Source organism: Petromyzon marinus, unplaced genomic scaffold (assembly GCF_048934315.1).
Source record: "Petromyzon marinus isolate PM22_M1 ecotype Great Lakes invasive population unplaced genomic scaffold, UKy_Petmar_22M1.pri1.0 PM_G_Scaffold_11, whole genome shotgun sequence".
NCBI classification, from domain to species: Eukaryota; Metazoa; Chordata; class Hyperoartia; order Petromyzontiformes; family Petromyzontidae; genus Petromyzon; species Petromyzon marinus.
This window is the reverse complement of record NW_027422662.1, coordinates 1,660,111-1,686,998: the sequence shown is the minus strand read 5'-3', so window position 1 is coordinate 1,686,998 and position 26,888 is coordinate 1,660,111. Positions and strand designations below refer to the sequence as shown.

Here is a 26,888-nt window from a genome sequence, read left to right as displayed (position 1 = left end):
GCGCTAGTCTGAGGCGCTAGTCTGAGGCGCCAGTCTGAGGCGCTAGTCTGAGGCACTAGTCTGAGGCACTAGTCTGAGGCACTAGTCTGAGGCACTAGTCTGAGGCGCTAGTCTGAGGAACTAGTCTGAGGCGCTAGTCTGAGGCGCCAGTCTGAGGTGCTAGTCTGAGGCACCAGTTTGAGGCGCTAGTCTGAGGCACTAGTCTGAGGCACTAGTCTGAGGAGCTAGTCTGAGGCGTTAGTCTGAGGCGCTAGTCTGAGGCGCTAGTCTGAGGCGCTAGTCTGAGGCGCTAGTCTGAGGCGCTAGTCTGAGGTGCTAGTCTGAGGCGCTAGTCTGAGGTGCTAGTCTGAGGCGCTAGTCTGAGGCGCTAGTCTGAGGCGCCAGTCTGAGGCGCTAGTCTGAGGCGCTAGTCTGAGGCGCTAGTCTGAGGTGCTAGTCTGAGGCGCTAGTCTGAGGTACTAGTCTGAGGCGCTAGTCTGAGGCGCTAGTCTGAGGCGCTAGTCTGAGGCGCTAGTCTGAGGCGCTAGTCTGAGGCGCTAGTCTGAGGCGGTGCCCTCGTGAGGACCGCTCCTGCGGCTGCGCTTGCTGGGAATCTCCTCCTGGCTGCAGCCCTGGAAAGGGAGGGGGTGGGGTGTTACCCACACACAGAGACCCATAGACTCACCACATAGAGACCCATAGACTCACCACACATAGAGACCCATAGACTCACCACACACAGAGACCCATAGACTCACCACACACAGAGACCCATAGACTCACCACACACAGAGACCCATAGACTCACCACACACAGAGACCCATAGACTCACCACACACAGAGACCCATAGACTCACCACACACAGAGACCCATAGACTCACCACACACAGAGGCCCATAGACTCACCACACAGAGAGACCCATAGACTCACCACATAGAGACCCATAGACTCACCACACACAGAGACCCATAGACTCACAACACACAGAGACCCATAGACTCACCACACACAGAGACCCATAGACTCACCACACACAGAGACCCACAGACTCACCACACAGAGACCCATAGACTCACCACACACAGAGACCCATAGACTCACCAGACACAGAAACCCATAGACTCATCACACACAGAGACCCATAGACTCACCACACACAGAGACCCATAGACTCACCACACACAGAGACCCATAGACTCACCACACACAGAGACCCATAGACTCACCACACACAGAGACCCATAGACTCACCACACACAGAGACTCATAGACTCACCACACACAGAGACCCATAGACTCACCACACACAGAGATCCATAGACTCACCACACACAGAGACTCATAGACTCACCACACACAGAGACCTATAGACTCACCACACACAGAGACCCATAGACTCACCACACACAGAGACTCATAGACTCACCACACACAGAGACCCATAGACTCACCACACACAGAGACCCATAGACTCACCACACACAGAGACCCATAGACTCACCACACACAGAGACCCATAGACTCACCACACACAGAGACCCATAGACTCACCACACACAGAGACCCATAGACTCACCACACACAGAGACCCATAGACTCACCACACAGAGACCCATAGACTCACCACACACAGAGACTCATAGACTCACCACACACAGAGACCCATAGACTCACCACACACAGAGACCCATAGACTCACCACACACAGAGACTCATAGACTCACCACACACAGAGACCCATAGACTCACCACACACAGACACCCATAGACTCACCACACACAGAGACTCATAGACTCACGACACACAGAGACCTATAGACTCACCACACACAGAGACCCATAGACTCACCACACACAGAGACTCATAGACTCACCACACACAGAGACCCATAGACTCACCACACACAGAGACCCATAGACTCACCACACACAGAGACCCATAGACTCACCACACACAGAGACCCATAGACTCACCACACACAGAGACCCATAGACTCACCACACACAGAGACCCATAGACTCACCACACACAGAGACCCATAGACTCACCACACAGAGACCCATAGACTCACCACACACAGAGACCCATAGACTCACCACACAGAGTCACAGCATTACCGTCCGACACCAATGAGGTAGGGGATCGTTTCGCCGGACAGACAAACACACGCACACTTACACACAAACACCCATACACAGAAACACACGTACACACACACGTACACATCCACACACACACGTACACACACACGTACACACAAACACACGTACACACAAACACACACACATACACACAAACACACATACACACAAACACACATACACACACAAACACATATACACACACACGTACACACACAAACACATACACACAAACACACACAAACACGCACACATACACACAAAGATCCCCCATATAGCCTGTAACAGACTGTAGGGGCAAGTGCTGTTAGCGAGCACCTATGAAGGCCGGAACGGTACACGAGGGGGTGGGTGGCCAGCACCACGCCCGACCGCCTTTGTCTCCCTAGTGGCGATGTTTACACACCGCACCAGGTACTCATTTGAGGCTGAGTCGACCTAGGGGAGGCCCGGGACCGGTTCAGATAATCGTCACTGGTGTTGGCCGTGAGCGGGAATCGAACCCGGGTCGCCAGGTTCATAGCGCAGCGCGCTAACCGCTACACTATCGCTCCCCACACATACACACAAACACACATACACACACACACGTACACACATACACACAAACACACGTACACACACGCACACACACACGCATACACACGCACACGTACACACACACAAACACGCACACATACACACGCAGACAAATACACATACACACAAACACACGTACACACGCACACAAATACACATACACACAAACACACGTACACACGCACACACATACACATACACACAAACACACGTACACACGCACACAAATACACATACACACAAACACACGTACACACGCACACACATACACATACACACACACGTACACACACACACCACGCATCGTGACGGTGCCCTCACCAGGTCAGCCAGCAGTGGAGTGAACTTCCCACTGCTGCTGTTGCCGCTGCTGCTGCTGCTGTTGTTGCTGCTGCTGTTGTTGTTGCTGCTGCTGCTGTTGTTGCTGGGTAGCTCCTCGGTGCCCGGCTCTCGTAGAACCTCGGTTCCACTCCTGGCCAGGGCTGACGCAGGGACGGCGCCACCACCACCACCAGCGACCATTCCTCCTCCTCCGCCGGCAACGAGCTCGGCGCCGGCGGCGCCGTCGGCACCGAGCCGGGGCGCCGGCGACGCCGCCGACGGGCACAGCCGCGCCACCACGGCGCTCACGTTGTCGGCCTTGGTGCCGAGCCGGTGCCAGCGGGACAGCGCCTCCGCCACCAGCGCCTGCGCCGGCGTCAGGTCTACACCGCTGCTGCTGCTGCTCGAACCACCGGCACAACAACCGGCACCACCAGCAGCACAACCACCGGCACAACCACCGGCAGCACCACCAGCACAACCACCGGCACCACCAGCAGCACAACCACCGGCACCACCGCCGCTGGCCTGCAGGATGAGACATGTAAGTGCATGTAGACGTGTGTATGTGTGTATGTACATAGTATGTGTGTATGTAGACGTGTGTGTGTGTAGACGTGTGTGTATGTAGACGTGTGTGTGTATGTATGTATATAGTGTGTGTGTATGTAGACGTGTGTGTGTATGTGGACGTGTGTGTGTGTGTATGTAGACGTGTGTGTGTGTATGTAGACGTGTGTGTGTGTATGTAGACGTGTGTGTGTGTGTATATAGTGTGTGTGTGTATGTAGACGTGTGTAAGTGTATAGTGTGTGTGTGTATGTAGACGTGTGTGTGTGTATGTAGACGTGTGTGTGTGTAGACGTGTGTGTGTATGTAGACGTGTGTGTGTATGTAGACGTGTGTGTGTGTGTATGTAGACGTGTGTGTGTATGTAGACGTGTGTGTATATAGACGTGTGTGTGCGTAGACGTGTGTGTGTAGACGTGTGTGTGTATGTAGACGTGTGTGTGTGTATGTAGACGTGTGTGTGTGTGTATGTAGACGTGTGTGTATGTAGACGTGTGTGTGTGTAGACGTGTGTGTGTATGTAGACGTGTGTGTGTGTGTATGTAGACGAGGGGGCTAAGCGGGCGTGGCACGGGCTAGAGAAGAGATGGAGTGATGTGGTACAGGAGGACGTGGAGCTGAGTGGACTTGCCGATGACTGGTACCAGCGGTGTCAAGATCGGCCTCTGTGGAGGAGGCTCGTGAAGGATGCTACTGGGCAGTTGGAGGCAGTCGCCCTCCAACAACAACGGAGGGTGGAGGAGCGACGCTCACAACAGCGAGCGGAGCGCCGGGTGGCTAAAGCACAGGAGGTTGGCACAGTAGGGGGCACAGGTGGTGCATCAGCCAGTCATCTCAGTCAGTCGACCCGTGGCACCTGGGTCTGCCCCGTGACCTCCTGCCAGCGGGCGTTCAACACTTCACGTGGCCTCAGGGTGCACATAGCCTGGCACAAGCGTCGTGGTGACGTCACCGCCACTTAGTGGCGAATGGCGGTTGTTGTTGTTGTTGTGTGTGTATATAGTGTGTGTATGTGTATGTATAGTGTGTGTGTGTATGTAGACGTGTGTGTGTGTGTAGACGTGTGTGTGTGTATGTAGATGTGTGTGTGTGTATAGTGTGTGTGTGTATGTAGATGTATGTGTGTGTATGTAGACGTGTGTGTGTAGACGTGTGTGTGTGTGTATGTAGATGTGTGTGTGTATGTAGACGTGTGTGTGTATGTAGACGTGTGTGTGTGTGTATGTAGACGTGTGTATGTAGACGTGTGTGTATATGTAGACGTGTGTGTGTGTGTATGTAGACGTGTGTGTGTGTATGTAGACGTGTGTGTGTATGTAGACGTGTGTGTGTGTGTATGTAGACGTGTGTGTGTATGTAGACGTGTGTGTGTGTATGTAGACATGTGTGTGTGTATGTAGACGTGTGTGAGTGTATGTAGACGTGTGTGTGTGTATAGTGTGTGTGTAAACGTGTGTGTGTGTATGTAGACGTGTGTGTATGTAGACGTGTGTGTGTGTATGTAGACGTGTGTGTGTATGTATGTAGACGTGTGTGTGTGTATGTAGACGTTTGTGTGTATGTAGACGTGTGTGTGTGTATGTAGACGTGCCCGTGCTCGCTGCTGCTGCTGTGCGTCCGCACGATGACAGAGCGCCACGGCCTCTGTGGGCGTGAGGACATCCCAGACTCCGTCGGTGGCCAGCACCAGGTAGCGGTGGTGCCCTGGGTCCAGCCTGTAGGCGCTGACGTCCGGCTCGGGGGAGACCACAAACTGGGCGCTCGCAAAGTCGTAGCTCCAGAGGTCCCCTGTGGGATATCGCCAACACACACACACACACGTACACACACACGTACCGCACACACGTACACACACACACGTACACACACACACGTACCACACACACACACGTACACACACACACGTACACACACACACCCACACGTACACACACACGTACACACGTACACACACACACACGTACACACTCACACACGTACACACTCACACACGTACACACTCACACACACGTACACACACACACGTACACACACACACGTACACACACACACGTACACACACACACACACACGTACACACTCACACACGTACACACACGTACACACACACGTACACACGTACACACACACACGTACACACTCACACACGTACACACTCACACACACGTACACACACACACGTACACACGTACACACACACGCACACACGTACACACGTACGCACACACGTACACACACACGTACACACACACACGTACACACACACACACGTACACACACGTACACACACACTTACACACGTACACACACACACACGTACACACACGTACACACACACACACGTACACACACACGGACACGTACACACACGGACACACGTACACACACACGTACACACGCACACACGTACACACACACGCACACACGTACACACACGTACACACACGTACACACACACGTACACACACACACGTACACACACACACGTACACACACGTACACACACTCGTAAACACACACGTAAACACACCTACGCGTACAAACACATATACATGAACACACGTTTCACAACAACCGCCATTCGCCACTAGGTGGCGATGACATAACCAGGGCGCCTGTGCCAGGCTACGTGCACTTTTAACGCCAGATGAAGTGTCGAATGCCCGCTGGCAGGAGGTCGCCAGGAGGTGCCACGGGTGTGTATAGGTGTGTGTGTAGGTGTGTGTGTAGGTGTGTGTAGGTGTGTGTAGGTGTGTGTGTGTGTAGGTGTGTGTGCCGGACGGGCAACTCTGTCGTGGACAGTGCTGTGGGGGGAGGTCCAATTTTGATTGGCTCCTCCCCTCATGGCATATGTGTCCACCACAGGGGCTAAACGGGGGCTCTGGATGGATGCGAGGGGCTGGTAACCCCTCCACTTCAATTAATTACCACTAAACCACGAATTAAGAATATATAACTAATAAGCTTGTGCCGGAGGCCCGGGGAGGCCAGGCGTCTATGACGTCTTCTGGCCAAACCCCAATTGGCGGAGCCAGGAGATTGAATATCTACCCTCGGGGCTCCTCCAGAAACAACGAAAAACCACTACGGGTGGCCACGTGGAATGTTCGAACACTCACTGCGGAGGAGAGGCTGCCACTCCTCTGTCGGGAGCTGGACCGGTACCGCCTGGATCTATGTGGCATTCAGGAGGTCTGGTGGACCGGCTCTGGCTCCTGCCACTATGAGGGGTGGACAGTCCTCTACTCGGGGCAGCAGACTGCCAAACAACAGGGTGTGGCTCTTCTTTTGAACAAAAGAATAAAGGGGCGTGGGAACATGGCGGTGAGGTGTGGGAAGCTGTAAATCCCAGGCTACTTTGGGCTCTCCTTCCCATCAACTGGAGGCGAGGAATGGTGGTCGTGGTTACTTATGCCCCCACCGAAGATGAACATCCGTGGTGGGATGCAGGCAAAGCCGATGAGTCAGATGCCTTCTATGACCTCCTGTTACAGGTGCTGGCTAAAGTGGCCCCTCGGGATAGAGTCATCATGTTGGGTGACTTCAATGCCCGAGTTGGTCATGATACTGGCACCTGGTCTGGAGTGATTGGAGGGCATGGGCCAGATCAGCTCAATAACAACGGTAGAAGGCTGCTAGATTTTTGTGCAGCCCATGGGCTAGTAATTACCAACACGCTGTTCCGGCATCGGCGCATCCACACAACATCATGGATGCATGCCGGGTCCAAGCAAGAACATCTGCTGGACTACATAGTGACGGACCAGCGGATGCGAGCCCATGTCCTTGACACCAGGACCTACCGTGGAGCTGATCTGCCTTCTGACCATCTGACTAGTCATCTGTAAGATGTGCCTGTTATTCTTCAACTCCGGTGGTGGGTGTACACCCAGGACCCCATTCCAACCTAAAGTGGCCTGGTCTCAGTTATCTGATGAAAGTTGCAAGCGAGAATTTCATCATCGCTTGCGGCTGGGATTGGCATCGTCCCCGACTCCTCCTGATGTCGAGGGTAAATGGGCGAGGTTTAGGACTGTGACTCATGCAGCTGCAATGGCTGCTTTGGGTACGCGGTCCAGACCTCCCCAGAGACCCTGGCTGACAGAGGAGGTGTTCAGGATGGTTGAGAAAAAACGACAGGCCCACTGTCATCGGTTACAGAATCCCACGTCAGAGAATGAGGAGGCTTACTGCAGCCTTCGCTCGGAGGTTCGGAGAGCCATGAGGTGCTGCAAGGATGGGTGGTGGTCGCGGGTTGCTGAGGAGATGGAGTCTGCCTCAGTGGCCCGTGATCACAAATCTCTATTTAACTCCATCAAAAAAGTAATCTGCAGCGCCACACCTATTACCATCATTAGGGGAAAAAACGGTGACCCAATCTTCGACCCCCAGGAACAGGTTTGCAGATTTGCTGAGCATTTCTGTGAGGTCCTGGGGGAGGGAAAATCCCTCAGCCGGGAAAACATCGTGGCACAAAGTGAGGATGACCCTGCTGAGGCTGCGGTGCCTCAAATATTGGAAGAAGTCACCCCCTGTGAGTGGCTGGCTGAGGTGCCATCTGTTGAGGAAGTACTGAAGGCGATCCGGAGTCTGAGACCAGGAAAGGCAGCGGGCAGAGATGATCTCCCAAGCGAAATGCTGAGGGAGGGCGGCGTTTGTGCACAGACTGCCCTATATGACATCATAACAACAGTCTGGACCACTGGACGGGTTCCGCAGGATTGGAAGGATGCCCTGGTGGTCCCCCTTTTTAAGAAGTGGGACCGCACAGACTGTAACAACTACAGGGGCATCTCACTCCTCAGTGTGCCGGGAAAGGTCCTGGCAAGGATTATTCAACATCGCCTTGCCAGGCACGCTGAGGAGAGGCTTGCGGAGCCCCAATGCGGTTTCAGGAAAGGGCGGTCCTGCAAAGATGCCATATTTTCTGTCCGTCTGCTACAGCAGAAGTGTAGGGAATTCCAACAAGACCTACATATCTGCTTTCTTGACCTGGTCAAGGCCTATGATACCATCAGTAGACCTGGGCTCTGGGTTGTTCTTCGTGCTTTTGGAGTACCTGACCCTCTGCTCACGATCATTAAGGACCTTCATGATGGTGAGCGGGCCCAGGTAAAACTACGTGGCCGGGAGTCAGAGCCATTCCCTGTACACCTTGGGATGCGACAGGGATGTCCTCTGGCTCCCACATTATTTGACATCTATTTTGACCATGTAGTTCATGCAGCCTTCAATAGCTGTACCGGGGGAATCTCCATATGGTACATATATAATGGTAGGCTGATCGATGCCCGGGTGCGGTCAAGGGATGGCTCCCTATTGCTCAATCACGTCATGTATGCTGATGATTTGGTAATAGCTGCTCATTCAGAGGAGGAGTTGGAGACGCTGCTGCTGAGACTGGAGCGTGCCACTAAGAGGTGGAGCGTTACCATCAGCCCCACCAAAACTAAGCACCTGCCTGGGTATTTTGTACCATCGGACACTCCACCCCCACAACTCCCAATCGGTGATGGGGCAGTTGTGGAGAGAGTGGAGAGTTTCCCAAATCTGGGCAGTGTGCTTATGACCGGCTCCAGTTTAACAGCAGAGGTCTCACTCCGAATCAGTCGAGCGGCAATATCTTTTCATCGGTTGCGTAACGCTGTGTGGAAGCTACCTAGTCTGTCGCTCCGCACTAAGCGTCAAGTCTTCTCGGCCACGGTCATTCCCTCCCTTCTCTACGCTTGCGAAACGTGGACCCCCCTAATGGAACATCTTCGCCGGTGTGAAACATTTAGGCTGGCCTGCCTACGATCCATCCTGGGTTTAACCAGGCTGGATTGTGTGAGGAGCTCACAAATCCTTGAAAGATCTGGGCAAGGCACCATCGGTGAGCTCCTCCGGCGGGCAAGGCTGCGATGGCTGGGTCATGTAGCCCGCATGCCCAGCCACCGCATGCCGAAACAGCTTTTGTTCGGCCGGATTGAGGGGGCTAAACGAGCACGGCACGGGCTAGAGAAGAGATGGAGTGATGTGGTACAGGAGGACGTGGAGCTGAGTGGACTTGCCGATGACTGGTACCAGCGGTGTCAAGATCGGCCTCTGTGGAGGAGGCTCGTGAAGGATGCTACTGGGCAGTTGGAGGTAGTCGCCCTCCAACAACAACGGAGGGCGGAGGAGCGACGCTCAGAACAACGAGCGGAGCGCCGGGTGGCTAAAGCACAGCAGGTTGGCACAGTAGGGGGCACAGGTGGTGCATCAGCCAGTCATCTCAGTCAGTCGACCCGTGGCACCTGGGTCTGCCCCGTGACCTCCTGCCAGCGGGCGTTCGACACTTCACGTGGCCTCAGGGTGCACATAGCCTGGCACAAGCGTCGTGGTGACGTCACCGCCACTTAGTGGCGAATGGCGGTTGTTGTTGTTGTTGTGTAGGTGTGTGTGTAGGTGTGTGTGTATGTAGGTGTGTGTGTGTGTAGGTGTGTGTGTGTGTAGGTGTGTGTGTAGGTGTGTGTGTGTAGGTGTGTGTAGGTGTGTGTGTGTAGGTGTGTAGGTGTGTGTGTGTGTAGGTGTGTGTGTAGGTGTGTGTGTGTAGGTGTGTATAGGTGTGTGTGTAGGTGTGTGTGTAGGTGTGTGTGTGTGTGTGTACCGAGGGAGCGTGACACGGCCAGGAAGGGGATGTCCTCCGTGGCTGAGCTTTGCTGCCCAGGGCCGCAGTGAGCCACAAGGGGCCTCCTCCAGGCCACACGGCAAGGCCCCCCTGGCTTTCTCATCACCCTGGTGGGCAGACACACAAAGACAAAGATCCCCCGTGTAGCCTTAACAGACTGTACGGGCAAGTGCTGTTAGCGAGCACACACAAAGACAAAGATCCCCCGTGTAGCCTGTAACAGACTGTAGGGGCAAGTGCTGTTAGCGAGCACACACAAAGACAAAGATCCCCGTGTAGCCTGTAACAGACTGTAGGGGCAAGTGCTGTTAGCGAGCAGCACCTACGAAGGCCGGAACGGTACACGAGGGGGTGGGTGCCCAGCACCACGCCCGGCCGCCTTTGTCTCCCTAGTGGCGATGTTTACACACCGCACCAGGTATTCATTTGAGGCTTAGTCGACCTAGGGGAGGCCCTGGACCGGTTCAGATAATCGTGACTGGTGTTGGCTGTGAACGGGAATCGAACCCGGGTCATCAGGTTCGTAGCACAGCGCGCTAACCACTACACTACTCCTCCCCATACACCCATACACACACACATACACACACACATACACACACAACCGCCATTCGCCACTAAGTGGCGGTGACGTCACCACGACGCTTGTGCCAGGCTATGTGCACCCTGAGGCCACGTGAAGTGTCGAACGCCCGCTGGCAGGAGGTCACGGGGCAGACCCAGGTGCCACGGGTCGACTGACTGAGATGACTGGCTGATGCACCACCTGTGCCCCCTACTGTGCCAACCTGCTGTGCTTTAGCCACCCGGCGCTCCGCTCGTTGTTGTGAGCGTCGCTCCTCTGCCCTCCGTTGTTGTTGGTGGGCGACTGCCTCCAACTGCCCAGTAGCGTCCTTCACGAGCCTCCTGCACAGAGGCCGATCTTGACACCGCTGGTACCAGTCATCGGCAAGTCCACTCAGCTCCACGTCCTCCTGTACCACATCACTCCATCTCTTCTCTAGCCCGTGCCGCGCCCGCTTAGCCCCCTCAATCTGGCCGAACAAAAGCTGTTTCGGCATGCGGTGGCTGGGCATGCGGGCTACATGACCCAGCCATCGCAGCCTTGCCCGCCGGAGGAGCTCACCGATGGGACCTTGCCCAGATCTTTCAAGGATTTGTGAGCTCCTCACACAATCCAGTCTGGTTAAACCTAGGATGGATCGTAGGCATGTTTCTAACCGGCGAAGATGTTCCATTAGGGGGGTCCATGTTTCGCAAGCGTATAGAAGGGAGGGAATGACCGTGGCCGAGAAGACCTGAAGCTTAGTGCGGAGCGACAGACCAGGTAGCTTCCACACAGCGTTACGCAACCGATGAAAAGATATTGCCGCTCGACTGATTCGGAGTGAGACCTCTGCTGTTAAACTGGAGCCGGTCATAAGCACACTGCCCAGGTATGGGAAACTCTCCACACTCTCCACAACTGCCCCATCACCGATTGGGAGTTGTGGGGGTGGAGTGTCCGATGGTACAAAATACCCAGGCAGGTGCTTAGTTTTGGTGGGGCTGATGGTAAGGCCCCACCTCTTAGTGGCACGCTCCAGTCTCAGCAGCAGCGTCTCCAACTCCTCCTCTGAATGAGCAGCTATTACCAAATCAGCAGACATAACGTGGTTGAGCAATAGGGAGCCATCCCTTGACCGCACCCGGGCATCGATCAGCCTCCCATTATATCTGTACCATATGGAGATTCCCCCGGTACAGCTATTGAAGGCTTCACGAACTGCGTGGTCAAAATAGATGTCAAATAATGTGGGAGCCAGAGGACATCCCTGTCGCATCCCAAGGTGTACAAGGAATGGCTCTGACTCCCGGCCACGTAGTTTTACCTGGGCCCGCTCACCATCATGAAGGTCCTTAATGATCGTGAGCAGAGGGTCAGGTACTCCAAAAGCACGAAGAACGACCCAGAGCCCAGGCCTACTGATGGTATCATAGGCACACATACACACGAATGTCTTACCGCCCGCCCAGCCTCTCGATGCGTTCCCTCTCCACTGGATCCTCCGGCTTGTGGTCGCGCGTCAACGCCACGGCAAGTAGCGGCACCACCTCGTCCTCCACCTCGTCCACCTCCTCATCCACCACCTCGTCCACCTCCTCCACCACCTCGTCCACCTCCACCACCTTGTCCACCTCCTTGTCCACCACCACCTCCTTGTCCACCTCCTCTTCCATCTCGTCCACCACCTCGTCCACCTCCTCCTCCACCTCGTCCACCACCTCCTCCTTGTCCACCTCCTGCCGGGGCGGTGGTGGTGGTGGTTGTGACAGTGGTGGCCGTGGTGGTGGCGGTGGTTGTGACAGTGGTGGTGGTGGTTGTGACAGTGGTGGTGGTGGCGGTGGTGGTTGTGACAGTGGTGGTGGTGGTGGTTGTGACAGTGGTGGTGGTGGCCGTGGTGGTGGTGGTTGTGACAGTGGTGGTGGTGGTTGTGACAGTGGTGGTTGTGACAGTGGTGGTGGCCGTGGTGGTGGTGGTGGTTGTGACAGTGGTGGTGGTGGTTGTGACAGTGGTGGTGGTTGTGACAGTGGTGGTGGTGGCGGTGGTGGTTGTGGTGGTTGTGACAGTGGTGGTTGTGGTTGTAGTTGTGGTGGTTGTGACAGTGGCGGTGGTTGTGACAGTGGCGGTGGTGGTTGTGACAGTGGTGGCCGTGGTGGTGGTTGTGACAGTGGTGGTGGTTGTGACAGTGGTGGTGGTGGTTGTGACAGTGGTGGCGGTGGTGGTGGTTGTGGTGGTTGTGACAGTGGTGGTTGTGGTTGTGGTTGTAGTTGTGGTGGTTGTGACAGTGGCGGTGGTTGCGGTGTTGCCACGGCTTGGCCGATGGCCGCTATGAAGTCCGCCACGACTTGGCCATGCGTAGGTGGGGTTCCGTCCCAGGCTAGGTGGGCCGTCACAGAAGGGGGGCCCATGTCCGAAGGGGGGTCCGCTGAATAAATGGGGCGCAAGGAAGAAGGGGGGCCCGCTGAATAAATGGGTCGCAGTGAGGAAGGGGGGGCCAATGAATAGACGGGGTGCGTTGAAGGGGGGGGGGTCCGTCGGCGGGGGTGCCCCCCCCCCCGGGGATGCCGCTGGGCGATGACGGCTCGCGAGTCTCCCACGTGGGCGACGTAGAGCTCGTCACCGCCCCTGATGAGGCAGCAGCAAGCCGTGGTGCCTGCCGTGCTGGGATGGCCCTGCGGTGTGCGCGGCCAGTTAACTGTAGGGGGGGGGGGTTAGACAGAGGTGTGGGTGAGTGACTGAGTGGGTGGGTAGGTGGGTGATTGAGTGACTGTGTGAGTGGGTGGGTGAGTAATTGAGTGGGTGGGTGAGTGACTGAGTGGGTGAGTGACTGTGTGAGTGGGTGGGTGGGTGAGTGACTGAGTAGGTGGGTGAGTGACTGAGTGGGTTAGTGACTGAGTGGGTGGGTGGGTGAGTGATTGAGTGGGTGGGTGGGTGGGTGAGTGATTGAGTGGGTGGGTGAGTGACTGAGTGGGTTAGTGACTGTGTGGGTGGGTGGGTGAGTGAGTGACTGAGTGGGTGAGTGACTGTGTGAGTGAGTGGGTGGGTGAGTGATTGAGTGGGTGGGTGAATTAGTGGGTGAGTGACTGTGTGAGTGGGTGGGTGGGTGAGTGACTGAGTGGGTGAGTGACTGTGTGGGTGGGTGGGTGAGTGACTGAGTGGGTGAGTGACTGTGTGGGTGGGTGAGTGACTGAGTGGGTGAGTGACTGTGTGAGTGGGTGGGTGGGTGGGTGAGTGATTGAGTGGGTGGGTGAGTGACTGTGTGGGTGGATTAGTGACTGAGTGGGTGAGTGACTGTGTGGGTGGGTGAGTGACTGTGTGAGTGGGTGGGTGAGTGACTGTGTGGGTGGGTTAGTGACTGAGTGGGTGAGTGACTGTGTGAGTGGGTGGGTGGGTGAGTGATTGAGTGGGTGGGTGGTGTGCCAAAAAAACCTTTGGAAGGTAAGATGGACAATTGTTGCTCGGAATTTTATGTTATTAAATTTGTTATAACAAAAATTAAATTGTAAAAGTTTTTTGGTATTTTGAAACGTTTTACAATTTTCAATGTTATTGAACAAAAATATATCAAATATGAAAAATGTTGCGAGAATCTCTTACACATTAGCCATGGGTGAAATAAATTTATTGTGCAACATTCACTGCCATTAATGCAGTGCTACAGTGAAATGCAGCGAAGTGTTTGATGACATTATTTCTGTCAATATTCCCTGCCATTACATTGAGACAAAATAAAATTAGACTCTGATCAATTTATTGGTAACTCTACCACTTCTCTTTGCTCTTCGTTATTTCCTAAGTAACTTCAGACAGCATCAGCCACACTCACGTTTCTTCACTCTCCGCTATCAAGCAGCATCCATCGGAGAAGATCAAATTCATTATGAGACCTCCTTTGCCAGTAACAAGATATAGTAATAGGTTTTACCCTTTTAACTGGCAGAAAAACTGACACCTTTATTCAAGGCATCATGTTTGCAATAACCACAACACAAGCAGTCAAAATGCAAACAAAAGAGACAACTCTGATAATAATATTGGGACTGTCCTTGAATTTGATTGGTCCACACCCGAGACGGCTTTTCTTAGAGCCTTCCCTGATCCACAAATTAAACCAATTTCAATGTTTATTTTGCCTCTATCAGCTACATTTGGCCCCAATCACACAATAAAACGTTGCGCCTTTTGGCGTAATCATCACCTGGTCTAACACCGCAAGTGTGAGACGTCATCATCATCTGGTCTAACACCGCAAGTGTGAGACGTCATCATCACCTGGTCTAACACCGCAAGTGTGAGACGTCATCATCATATGGTCTAACACCGTGTGTGTGACGTCATCATCACCTGGTCTAACACCGCAAGTGTGAGACGTCATCATCACCTGGTCTAACACCGCAAGTGTGAGACATCATCATCATCTGGTCTAACACCGCAAGCGTGAGACATCATCACCTGGTCTAACACCGCCTGTGTGAGACGTCATCATCACCTGGTCTAACACTGCGTGTGTGAGACGTCATCATCACCTGGTCTAACACCGCAAGTGTGAGACATCATCATCATCTGGTCTAACACTGCGTTTGTGAGACGTCATCATCACCTGGTCTAACACCGCAAGTGTGAGACGTCATCATCACCTGGTCTAACGCCGCAAGTGTGTGACGTCATCATCATCATCTGGTCTAACGCCGCAAGTGTGAGACGTCATCATCATCTGGTCTAACACCGCAAGTGTGAGACGTCATCATCATCATCTGGTCTAACACCGCGTGTGAGACGTCATCATCATCTGGTCTAACACCGCAAGTGTGAGACGTCATCATCATCTGCTTTAACACCGCAAGTGTGAGACGTCATCATCACCTGGTCTAACACCGCAAGTGTGAGACGTCATCATCACCTGGTCTAACACCGCAAGTGTGTGACGTCATCATCACCTGGTCTAACACCGCAAGTGTGAGACGTCATCGTCACCTGGTCTAACACCGCAAGTGTGAGACGTCATCATCACCTGGTCTAACACCGCAAGTGTGAGATGTCATCATCATCTGGTCTAACACCGCAAGTGTGAGACGTCATCATCACCTGGTCTAACACCGCAAGTGTGAGACGTCATCATCATCATCTGGTCTAACACCGCGTGTGAGACGTCATCATCATCTGGTCTAACACCGCAAGTGTGAGACGTCATCATCACCTGGTCTAACACTGCAAGTGTGAGACGTCGTCATCACCTGGTCTAACACAGCGTGTGAGACGTCATCATCATCTGGTCTAACACCGCGTGTGTGAGACGTCATCATCACCTGGTGTAACACCGCAAGTGTGAGACGTCATCATCACCTGGTCTAACACCGCAAGTGTGAGACGTCATCATCATATGGTCTAACACCGTGTGTATGACATCATCACCTGGTCTAACACCGCAAGTGTGAGACGTCATCATCACCTGGTCTAACACCGCAAGTGTGAGACGTCATCATCATCATCTGGTCTAACACCGCAAGCGTGAGACGTCATCATCACCTGGTCTAACACCGCCTGTGTGAGACGTCATCATCACCTGGTCTAACACTGCGTGTGTGAGACGTCATCATCACCTGGTCTAACACTGCGTGTGTGAGACGTCATCATCACCTGGTCTAACGCCGCAAGTGTGTGACGTCATCATCATCATCTGGTCTAACGCCGCAAGTGTGAGACGTCATCATCATCTGGTCTAACACCGCAAGTGTGAGACGTCATCATCATCTGGTCTAACACCGCAAGTGTGAGACGTCATCATCATCATCTGGTCTAACACCACGTGTGAGACGTCATCATCATCTGGTCTAACACCGCAAGTGTGAGACATCATCATCACCTGGTCTAACACCGCAAGTGTGAGACGTCGTCATCACCTGGTCTAACACAGCGTGTGAGACATCATCATCTGGTCTAACACCGCGTGTGTGAGACGTCATCATCACCTGGTCTAACACCGCAAGTGTGAGACGTCATCATCACCTGGTCTAACACCGCAAGTGTGAGACGTCATCATCACCTGGTCTAACACCGCAAGTGTGAGACGTCATCATCATCTGGTCTAACACCGCGTGTGAGACGTCATCATCACCTGGTCTAACACCGCAAGTGTGAGACGTCATCATCATCATCTGGTCTAACACCGCGTGTGAGACGTCATGTGTGAGACGAGGCTCTAAGGGAAGCTGTCTCGGGTGTGGACTTATCAATTCCACCGCCAATGCATTATCAGAGCTGTGTGTTTTGTGTTTGCATTCCGACCGCAGGTATTGTGCTCAATGCACAAACAATGACTCCTTGTACACGAAAAAAATGGTGTCAGTTTTGTTGCCAGATGAAAGGGTTAAATTTTTTTTTATCATATTGTGCTACAGGCAAACGAGGTTCAAATGGTGGAACAAAATGTTAATTTAGTGTAGTGTATAGTGTAATGTAGTGTGTAGTGTAGTGTGTAGTATATAGTGTAGTGTAGTGTATAGTAGTGTATAGTGTAGTGTATAGTAGTGTATAGTAGTGTATAGTGTAGTGTATAGTGTAGTGTATAGTAGTGTAGTGTATAGTAGTGTAGTGTATAGTGTAGTGTATAGTGTAGTATATAGTGTAGTGTATAGTGTAGTGTATAGTGTAGTGTATAGTGTAGTGTATAGTGTAGTGTATAGTGTAGTGTATAGTGTAGTGTATATAGTAGTGTATAGTAGTGTAGTGTATAGTATAGTAGTGTATAGTATAGTAGTGTATAGTATAGTAGTGTATATAGTAGTGTATAGTAGTGTATAGTGTAGTGTATAGTATAGTATAGTAGTGTATAGTGTAGTGTATAGCGCAGCACGCGTGAGACCCACCCAGCTCCTCCCCCATGGCGCGCTGGCACGCCAGGAAGCCGTCACGGATGGCGTGGCAAACTCCCGCGGGGTCGGCGGCGCCCCACAGCCCGGGCTGGGCGCGGATCGAGGGCCAGAGGCAGCGGCGGGCGAATCGAGCAGCCTGGGGGCCGCCGTGGCCGTCGAACACGGCCAGGAAGATGGCGTCCCCGTCGCCCTCGGTGGAGACCTGCGGGCACGGGGCGGCGAGGGGAACGTCACGTGACGCGAGCGGTGCATTGTGGGTCGGTCCTAGGCCTCGACCGGCGACCCGGCGGACAAAGAGGACAAAGATCCCCCGTGCAGCCTTGGCGGACCGTAGAGGCGAGTGCCGTTAGCGAGCGGCGCCAGCGATGGCCGCGAGGGCACACGAGGGGGTGGGTGGCCGGCACCACGCCCGGCCGCCTTTGTCTCCCCGGTGGCGATGTTCACGCACCGCACCGGGTACTCGTTTGAGGCCGAATCGACCTAGGGGGAGGCCCAGGACCGGTTCAGATAATCGCCACTGGGCGTTGGCCGTGAGCGGGAATCGAACTCGGGGTCGCCAGGTTCATAGTGCAGCGCGCTAACCGCTACACTATCGCTCCCCAAACACACAGAGACACACACACACAGACACACACAGAGACACACACACACAGACACACAGACACACACAGACACACACACACACACACAGACACACAGACACACACAGACACACACACAGACACACACACAGACACACACAGACACACACACAGACACACACACAGACACACACACAGAGACACACACAGACACACAGAGACACACATACACACAGACACACACAGAGACACACAGAGACACACAGACACACACAGACACACACAGAGAAACACAGAGACACACACAGACACACACACAGAGACACACACACAGACACACACACAGACACACACACAGACACACACAGACACACACACAGAGACACACACAGATACACACACAGACACACACACAGACACACACAGAGACACACACACAGAGACACACACACAGAGACACACACAGAGACACACACACACAGACACACACACACAGACACACACAGAGACACACACACAGACAAACACAGAGACACACAGAGACACACACAGACACACACACAGAGACACACACACAGAGACACACACACAGAGACACACACACAGAGACACACACAGACACACACAGAGACACACACACAGACAAACACAGAGACACACAGAGACACACACAGACACACACACAGAGACACACACACACAGAGACACACACACAGAGACACACACACAGAGACACACACAGACACACACAGAGACACACAGACACACACACACAGACACACACACACACAGAGACTCCGCCCACCTCTGTGATGTCCTCCATGTAGCGCCGCCCCCCACGGTTGGAATCGGCGCTCACGATCAGCTTCAATGGGCTCGACATGGTGCAACCTTAACACACACACACAGACAGACACATACAAACACACAGAGACACACACACATACACACACAGACACACACACAGAGACACACACACAGACACACACACAGACACACACACACAGACACACACACAGATACACAAACACAGATACACACAGACACACACACAAACACACACACACAACAACCTGTGTCTCTGTGTGTGTGTGTCTGTGTGTGTCTCTGGTGCAACCTTACCCCACACATACACACACAATAACCTGTGTGTGTCTGTGTGTGTGTTTGTGTGTGTGTCTCTGTGAGTCTGTGTGTGTCTGTGTGTCTCTGTGTGTGTCTGTGTGTGTGTCTCTGGTGCAACCTCACCCCCCACACACACACAACAACCTCTGTGTGTCTGTGTGTGTGTCTCTCTGTGTGGCTGTGTGTGTGTCTGTGTGTGTGTGTCTCTGGTGCAACCTCACCCCACACACACAACCACCTCTGTGTCTGTGTGTGTGTGTCTGTGTGTGTCTGTGTCTCTGTGTGTGTGTGTCTGTGGTGCAACCTTACCCCACACACACAACCTGTGTGTCTGTGTGTGTCTCTGTGTGTGTCTGTGTGTGTGTGTCTCTTGTGCAACCTCACCCCACACACACAACCTGTGTGTGTCTCTTGTGCAACCTCACCCCACACACACAACCTGTGTGTGTGGGGTGAGGTTGCACAAGAGACACACACACACAGACACACACAACCTGTGTGTGTGTCTCTGTGTGTCTGTGTCTGTCTGTGTGTGTGTCTCTTGTGCAACCTCACCCCACACACACAGACACACAACCTGTGTGTCTGTGTGTGTGTATGTCTGTGTGTGTGTAGTCGTGCTCTCACTGCGGGCTACTCACAACACTGATGACAAATGTCTCCGTGACTACCACGTTTTTGCCATCGTAAAATGACAGATTAATAATAAACAAAAATTAGGTTAATAATGAAAAATGACAGATTAATAATAAACACAAATTAGGTTAATAATGAAAAATGACAGATTAATGACAGACTCATAATGAACAATGACAGATTAATAATGAAAACCACAGACTAATCATGGAAAATGACAGATTAATAATAAACAGAAAAGCCTTAAAGCCCTAAGCGTGTTGTGGTGGCAGCAGCAGCAGTCACGAGACACACCACGTGACGTTGCCGGGGCAAGCCAGGGCAAGCCAGGGCAACACACGCCTCACACCACACACACAGCCTCACACTACACACAGCCTCACAGTACACACACAGCCTCACACTACACACACACAGCCTCACACTACACACAGCCTCACACTACACACACAGCCTCACACTACACAACCCACACCACACACAGCCTCACACTACACACACACAGCCTCACACTACACACAGCCTCACACCACACACACACAGCCTCACACTACACACAGCCTCACACCACACACAGCCTCACACTACACACACACAGCCTCACACCACACACACAGCCTCACACTACACAACGTGACGTCACCACGACGCTTGTGCCAGGCTAGGTGCACATTGAGGCAGTCACGTGGTGTGTCGAACGCCCGCTGGCAGGAGGTCACGGGGCAGACCCAGCAGGTGCCACGGGTGACCGAGATGAGTGGCTGATGCACCACCTGTGCCCCCTACTGTGCCAACCTGCTGTGCTTTAGCCACCCGGCGCTCCGCTCGTTGTTCTGAGCGTCGCTTCTCCACCCTTCGTTGTTGTTGGAGGGCGACTGCCTCCAACTACCCAGCAGCAGCAGCGTCCTTCACGAGCCTCCTCCTCCACAGAGGTCACACTCCACACACACTCACTACCCCACAAAGCCCCGCCCCTCAAGGCTCCGCCCCCGCCCACAGCCCCGCCCACAGCCCCGCCCACAGCCCCGGTGCGTGACAGATGGAGGCTGCTGTTGTGTTCAGCTTGCAGGAGGAGAATCCCAAGAGCTGTGAAGCCTCTACAGGGAGCGTTTCCACGTCGCCGTGAAGATCTTTTAACAAACTCCCGAGCACAAGAAAGCTCATCCCGATCGAGTCGCTCACGTGTCCTGAAGAGATGTGAGCCACTCTCAAAGGGAACGCCGGTCTCATTTACACACCGACCCCCCTGGTTCCATCTGTGGGGGGCTAATGCCCCCCTCCACACTCCCCATTAGGTGGGGGGGGACTGATCTCCCCCTCCCCACTCCCCATTAGGTGGGGGGGGGGCTGATCTTCCCCTCCCCCCTCCCCCGCGAGCGGGTGGGGTGACATCAGCACCCCTCCACCCCCCCCACTCGCCGCTGGCGGCTGCTCAGAGTTAATTATTTATTTATACTAAGCCGTTGTGTCAACAGCCAACGGGCGCTGGACGGCCCTCCCCCACCCACGTGACCCCCCCACCCACGCGCGCGACCACCCACGCGCGTGGGTGCGGGCAACCGTAGTAGGGTAGTTTAATATGCACGCGCTGGGTAAGCAATTAATTAATTAATCTCTGCGCGCTCGCTTGCGGTGAAAGTCAAACGTCCCTCTGTTTAATTATTTATTTACGGGTGCCTATGCTGATTAAAGCCACCCACACACACGCACAGCGTGGTACGCCGATCGCTGTCCCACCGCTCTTCACAAAGATCCCCCATATAGCCTTAACAGACTGTAGGGGCAAGTGCTGTTAGCGAGCAGCACCTATGAAGGCCGTAACCGCTCTTCACACATGCACACACACGCACACCGTCGTACGCCGATCGCTGTCCCACCGCTCTTCACACACACACGCACACACACACACGCACACACATGCGTCACAAAGTCAGTAGTCTGCGCTAAGATTTATTTCCCGTGTATGTCCCCCTCCAGCCAGCGGCAGCCCTTCCTCCTCTCTCACCTACCCGTCTCAGAGTGCGTCCACCGCCTGAGCCCGAGCCGACCGAACTGACCTCCTTTGTCCGTGTCCGCCGCTCACCTCTGCGGCCGCTGCCGCCGCTGCCCAACGGGGCCGAGGGAGATGTTCCCTCTCTCTCCTTGGGGGACTTTGTCTCGTCGATCGCTCTCAGCTCCACCCTGCGGGCGTCCCGAGCGCGGACCCTGAGGACGGCTAACTTGTCTCCCGCCACCGCCGCCGCTCCAGAAGGACTCTGCCACAAATTCTCCCTCCTGCACCACCCTTATATATGTCCCAAGCCCCTTAACTCCGCCCCCCACCCCCCCCCCCCGGGTCATATGACGTCATCCTGTGCATCTAATCGAATCCCCCCCACCCCCTCCCCCGGGTCATGTGACATCATCCTGCGCATCCAATCGAATCCTCTTTGCGGCCGTTAGGAGCGCTCTGGCCGTTGGGGATGGGGGGAGGGGGTGGTCACGTCATCCACCACCCTCCCCATTGTCTCTCTCTCTGTGTGTCTACTTATTATCGGCCTGTTGCTTTAACCCTCCCAGCCCGCTGTTTACTCTGACGCTGGGTGCTGGATGAAGTTCCCACCACCCCCCACGTGTTGTGTATGCTTCATCGCGGCCGGCCTGTAAAGCTCTAAGCTCTATGCCCCCCTTTTTGTGGGGGGAGGGCGCCACATAATCCTGTCTGGGGGGGCTCGGAAAATTTCCTGGTCCGGGGAAGCCGTGGAACGTCCCCGCTAGTGGGGTCCTCGGATGAAAACCCATCGTACCACGTGATCCCTGCTAGTGGGGTCTTCGGGTGAAAACCCATCGTACCACGTGATCCCTACTAGTGGAGTCCTCGGGTGAAAACCCATCATACCACGTGATCCCTGCTAGTGGGGTCCTCGGGTGAAAGCCCATCGTACCACATGATCCCTGCTAGCGGGGTCCTCGGGTGAAAACCCATCGTACCACGTGATCCCTGCTAGCGGAGTCCTCGGGTGAAAACCCATCGTACCACGTGATCCCTGCTAGTGGGGTCTTCGGGTGAAAACCCATCGTACCAAGTGATCCCTCCTCGAGACCCTAGGGGGGTGCATGCGAGTGTTTAGTGGGGGGGGGAGGCCGAGCTGCCCCGCTCCGGTGGCACCACACATCACGTCTTCCAATGCCAAACGAATCTTGTTCAGGGGCCTATAGCTTGGCCCCTGATCTAAGAGAGAATTAGACTGCTACGCGCTGAACTAGATCACGCGGACGAGACACTCTGGAAATCGCACTTAACAATGACGGGGGGGAAATAAAATGTCTACGTCTGATTGGGAACGTGTAGATAACGTGTCAGCTGAATGTAAAGATAACCTGATTTCCAAGTTCAACCTCCTTTCCAAGAAGAAGTCAGATCAACACGTTAAAAAGTTTGACGTTGACGAGGTTGTTATTAATCTTGAGTATTAGCCCTATTTGCAACGGTCTGAAGCTGGCTTTGGCTAACGGTTAAACTTTGTAGTCACCACAAACACAAACCAGCGGATGATATCGTTGCCCAGGTCCATGTCGCTCTTAAGGGTTTGGGGACACGTGGCTGCAGACGCGACAAGATCTGAGATCGCTGCAACCCTCAAGAGCGCTAAGATGCCAGCCAGCAACGTCAGTAAGGATGAGCGTTTTGAATCAGAAAGGGTTTTATTCGCCATGTAAGTTCACACCGACACGGAATTTACTTTGGCAGGATGGTGCATACATTCAACATATAGGAATCTAAAATCTTAAATAAGTTTTAAACAAGTCTTACTATAATAAGGGTTAAAGTCTAACACCAAGGGGCTGAAGTATATAAAATTAAATAAATATCGAATATAAAATAGCTTTAAGATATAATTTAAAAATAAAAAATACAAATAGGGTAACATAGTTAATATCGGTAAGGTGTCGTTCTGTAGATCAAATGTTAAAAACAGTGTTAGCCCTTGGCCTTGTTTAACAGGCCAGCAGCAGATGGGAAGAAACTGTTTTTATGGCGTGAGGTTTTGGTCCTGATGGACCGAATCCTTCTGCCGGAGGGGAGTAGCTGAAACAGAGAGTGTCCAGGGTGGGAGAAATCGGCCATAATCTTCCTCGCTCGCCTCATGGACCTTGTCGTGTGCAGGTCCTCGAGGGTTGGTAGATTGCAGGCAATTACCTTCTCAGCAGTGTGGATGATACGCTGCAGTCTGCTCTTGTCCTTGGCAGTGGCAGCAGCATACCAGACGGTTATGGAGGAGGTGAGGATGGATTCAATGATCGCTGTATAGAATTGCACCATCATTGTCTTTGGCAGGTTGAATTTCTTCAGCTGCCGTAGAAAGTACATCCTCTGTTGAGCTTTCTTGGTGAGGGAGCTGATGTTCAATTCCCACTTAAGGTCCCGGGAGAGAATAGTGCCCAGGAAGCGGAAGGACTCTACAATTTTGACTGGGGAGTTTAACAGGGTGATGGGGGTGAGTGGTGCTGTATTCTTCCTGAAGTCCACAACCATCTCAACTGTCTTTAGAGCATTTAGCTCTAAGTTGTTCTGGCTACACCAGGTCACCAGATTGTCAGCTTCCCACCTATAGTCAGACTCATCCCCACCAGAGATCAGCCCAATGAGGGTGGTGTCATCCGCAAACTTCAATAGTTTGACGGACAAATGATTGGAGGTGCAGCTGTTGGTATACAGGGAGAAGAGCAGAGGGGAAAGGACGCAGCCCTGAGGAGTTCCGGTGCTGATGGACCTGGAGTCAGAGACTTGTGTTCCCAGCTTAACGCACTGCTTCCTGTCAGACAGGAAGTCTGTGATCCATTTACAGGTGGTGTATGGCACGTTCAGCTGGAAGAGCTTGTCCTGAAGCAGGGCAGGGATGATGGTGTTGAAGGCAGAGCTGAAGTCCACAAACAGGATCCTGGCGTAGGATGCTGGGGCGTCCAGATGCTGTAGGGTGAAGTGGAGGGCCATGTTAACTGTATCGTCCACAGACCTGTTGGCTCTGTAGGCAAACTGAAGGGGGTCCAGGAGAGGGTCTGTGATGGCTTTGAGGTGTGCCAGGACCAGGCGCTCAAAAGACTTCATTACCACAGATGTAAGGGCGACCGGTCTGTAATCATTTAGTCCTGTTGGCCTTAGCTTTTTGGGCACAGGGATGATGGTGGAGGACTTGAGACAGGCTGGTACATGGCATGTCTCCAGGGAGGTGTTAAAGATGTTGGTGAACACCGGAGACAGCTGGTCAGCGCAGTGCCTGAGGGTGGCTGGAGAGACAGAGTCTGGCCCGGCTGCTTTGCGTGGATTCTGCCTCTTGAAAAGTCTATTAACTTCTCCCTCTTGAAGGGAGATAGTCGTCTCTGTAGTATTGGTGGGGGATGGGGCCTCTTGGGTCATAAGGGGTGGTTCAGGACAGTCCAATTGTCTTTCAAATCTACAGTAGAACTCGTTCAGGTCGTTGGCTAGGCGGGAGTCGTTAGTGGTGTGGGGGGCTCTGGGTTTGTAGTTGGTGATCTGCCTGAGCCCTCTCCAGACAGAAGCAGCGTCTTTTGTAGAGAACTGGTGTTTTAGTCTCTCTGAGTACAGTCGTTTAGCCTCTCTCACCGCTTTGCTAAACCTGTTCTTCGACTCCTTGAATCTGTCTCTATCTCCACTCCTAAATGCTTCCTCCTTCTCTAACCTCAACCTTCTGAGCTTTGCTGAGAACCAGGGCTTATTGTTGTTAAAGTTCACCCTGGTACGTGTTGGGATACAGCAGTCCTCACAGAAGCTGATGTAGGACGTCACAGCCTCTGTGAGTTCATCCAGACTATTAGTAGCAGTCGTGAACATATCCCAGTCAGTACAATCTAAGCACGCCCGCAAATCTTCCACAGCCTCACTGGTCCACTGTTTAGATGTCCTCACAGCAGGTTTACAGAGTTTTAGTTTCTGCCTGTATGCAGGAATCAGGTGGACCATGGCATGGTCAGAGTGTCCTAGTGCTGCTCGGGGGACGGCGTGGTAGGCTCTACTGACTGTAGTGTAGCAGTGATCCAGAGTGTTCCCTTCTCTGGTTGGGCATTTAATGAATTGTATGTATTTGGGGAGTTCGTGGCTGAGATTACCTTTGTTAAAGTCGCCAAGTAAGATAACCAACGAATCTGGATTTGCTCGCTCCACACTCAGAATCTGATCGGCGAGCATGCGTTGGGCCTCTTTAACCTGAGGACAAGGCGGCAAATAAACTCCGACCAAAATGAGCGACGCGAACTCGCGAGGCGAGTAAAACGGTTTACAGGTTATAAAAATTGATTCAAGGAGTGGAGAACAATGTTGCAGAATCACTGTGACATCTACACACCAGCCACTGTTAATGTAAAAACAAATACCACTGCCTTTCGTCTTGCCGGAGAGTGCTATGTCACGATCTGATCTTACAAGATGGAATCCTGCTAGTTGTAGCGAAGTGTCCGGAATCAAATCACACAGCCATGTTTCCGTGAAGCACAATGTAGAAGCTGAAAGAAAGTCTTTGTTTTTTACCATCAGTAGCTGAAGTTCATCCATTTTGTTGTACAGTGAACGTACATTGGAGAGGAAAAAGCTCGGCAGCACTGTTCGGATTCCGCGTAGCCGTACTAGAGCCCCCGACCGTTTACCCCTTGGGCGGCGTTTCGTTGCTTGAGCAAAGCCTAGCGCGGCATTGACTAGAATGCCTACTAATTCTGCCGCTGGAAGCAGAAAAGTAGGAATTAAATCCACAGGAGTTGTTTCCCTGATATTTAAAAGTTCGTCTCTTGTTAGAGAACTCCGAAAATCTTGGCAAAACACTGAATTGACAGACAAAACAAGACAAAACAGGGCGCACCGACCGGCTGAGGCTACCATCATCAGCGCCATCTTC

The 26,888-nt window shown here is 53.2% G+C and overlaps 2 protein-coding genes across 2 annotated transcripts; both read right to left on the bottom strand.

Moving 5' to 3' along the window:
• Positions 1–536: 536 nt before the first annotated feature.
• LOC142908959 (uncharacterized) lies at positions 537–13,477 on the bottom strand. The gene is made up of 5 exons (XM_076059641.1): positions 12,249–13,477; positions 10,223–10,350; positions 5,162–5,382; positions 3,025–3,552; positions 537–611 (listed from the first exon to the last, which is right to left on the bottom strand). The coding sequence occupies exons 1-5, from the start codon at positions 13,193–13,195 to the stop codon at positions 537–539; spliced, it is 1,899 nt and encodes a 632-aa protein (XP_075915756.1). The 5' UTR covers positions 13,196–13,477.
• A 4,104-nt stretch (positions 13,478–17,581) lies between these two features.
• LOC142908996 (uncharacterized) lies at positions 17,582–20,494 on the bottom strand. Its single transcript, XM_076059676.1, has 2 exons — positions 20,007–20,494; positions 17,582–19,131 (listed from the first exon to the last, which is right to left on the bottom strand). The coding sequence occupies exon 2, from the start codon at positions 19,121–19,123 to the stop codon at positions 18,140–18,142; it is 984 nt and encodes a 327-aa protein (XP_075915791.1). The 5' UTR covers positions 19,124–19,131; positions 20,007–20,494; the 3' UTR covers positions 17,582–18,139.
• Positions 20,495–26,888: the final 6,394 nt, after the last annotated feature.

What these genes read in the sequence shown, in the direction of transcription:
- LOC142908959 (XM_076059641.1), bottom strand. Translation starts at nt 13,195, where the DNA reads ATGGGCCCCCCTTCTGTGACGGCCCACCTAGCCTGGGACGGAACCCCA. An exon ending in GGCCGTGTCACGCTCCCTCG is followed by an intron (nt 5,383 to 10,222) that starts GTACACACACAC and finishes GATATCCCACAG; the next exon opens with GGGACCTCTGGAGCTACGAC. An exon ending in GTCTACATACACACACACAC is followed by an intron (nt 3,553 to 5,161) that starts GTCTACATACAC and finishes CTCATCCTGCAG; the next exon opens with GCCAGCGGCGGTGGTGCCGG.
- LOC142908996 (XM_076059676.1), bottom strand. Translation starts at nt 19,123, where the DNA reads ATGTCGAGCCCATTGAAGCTGATCGTGAGCGCCGATTCCAACCGTGGG.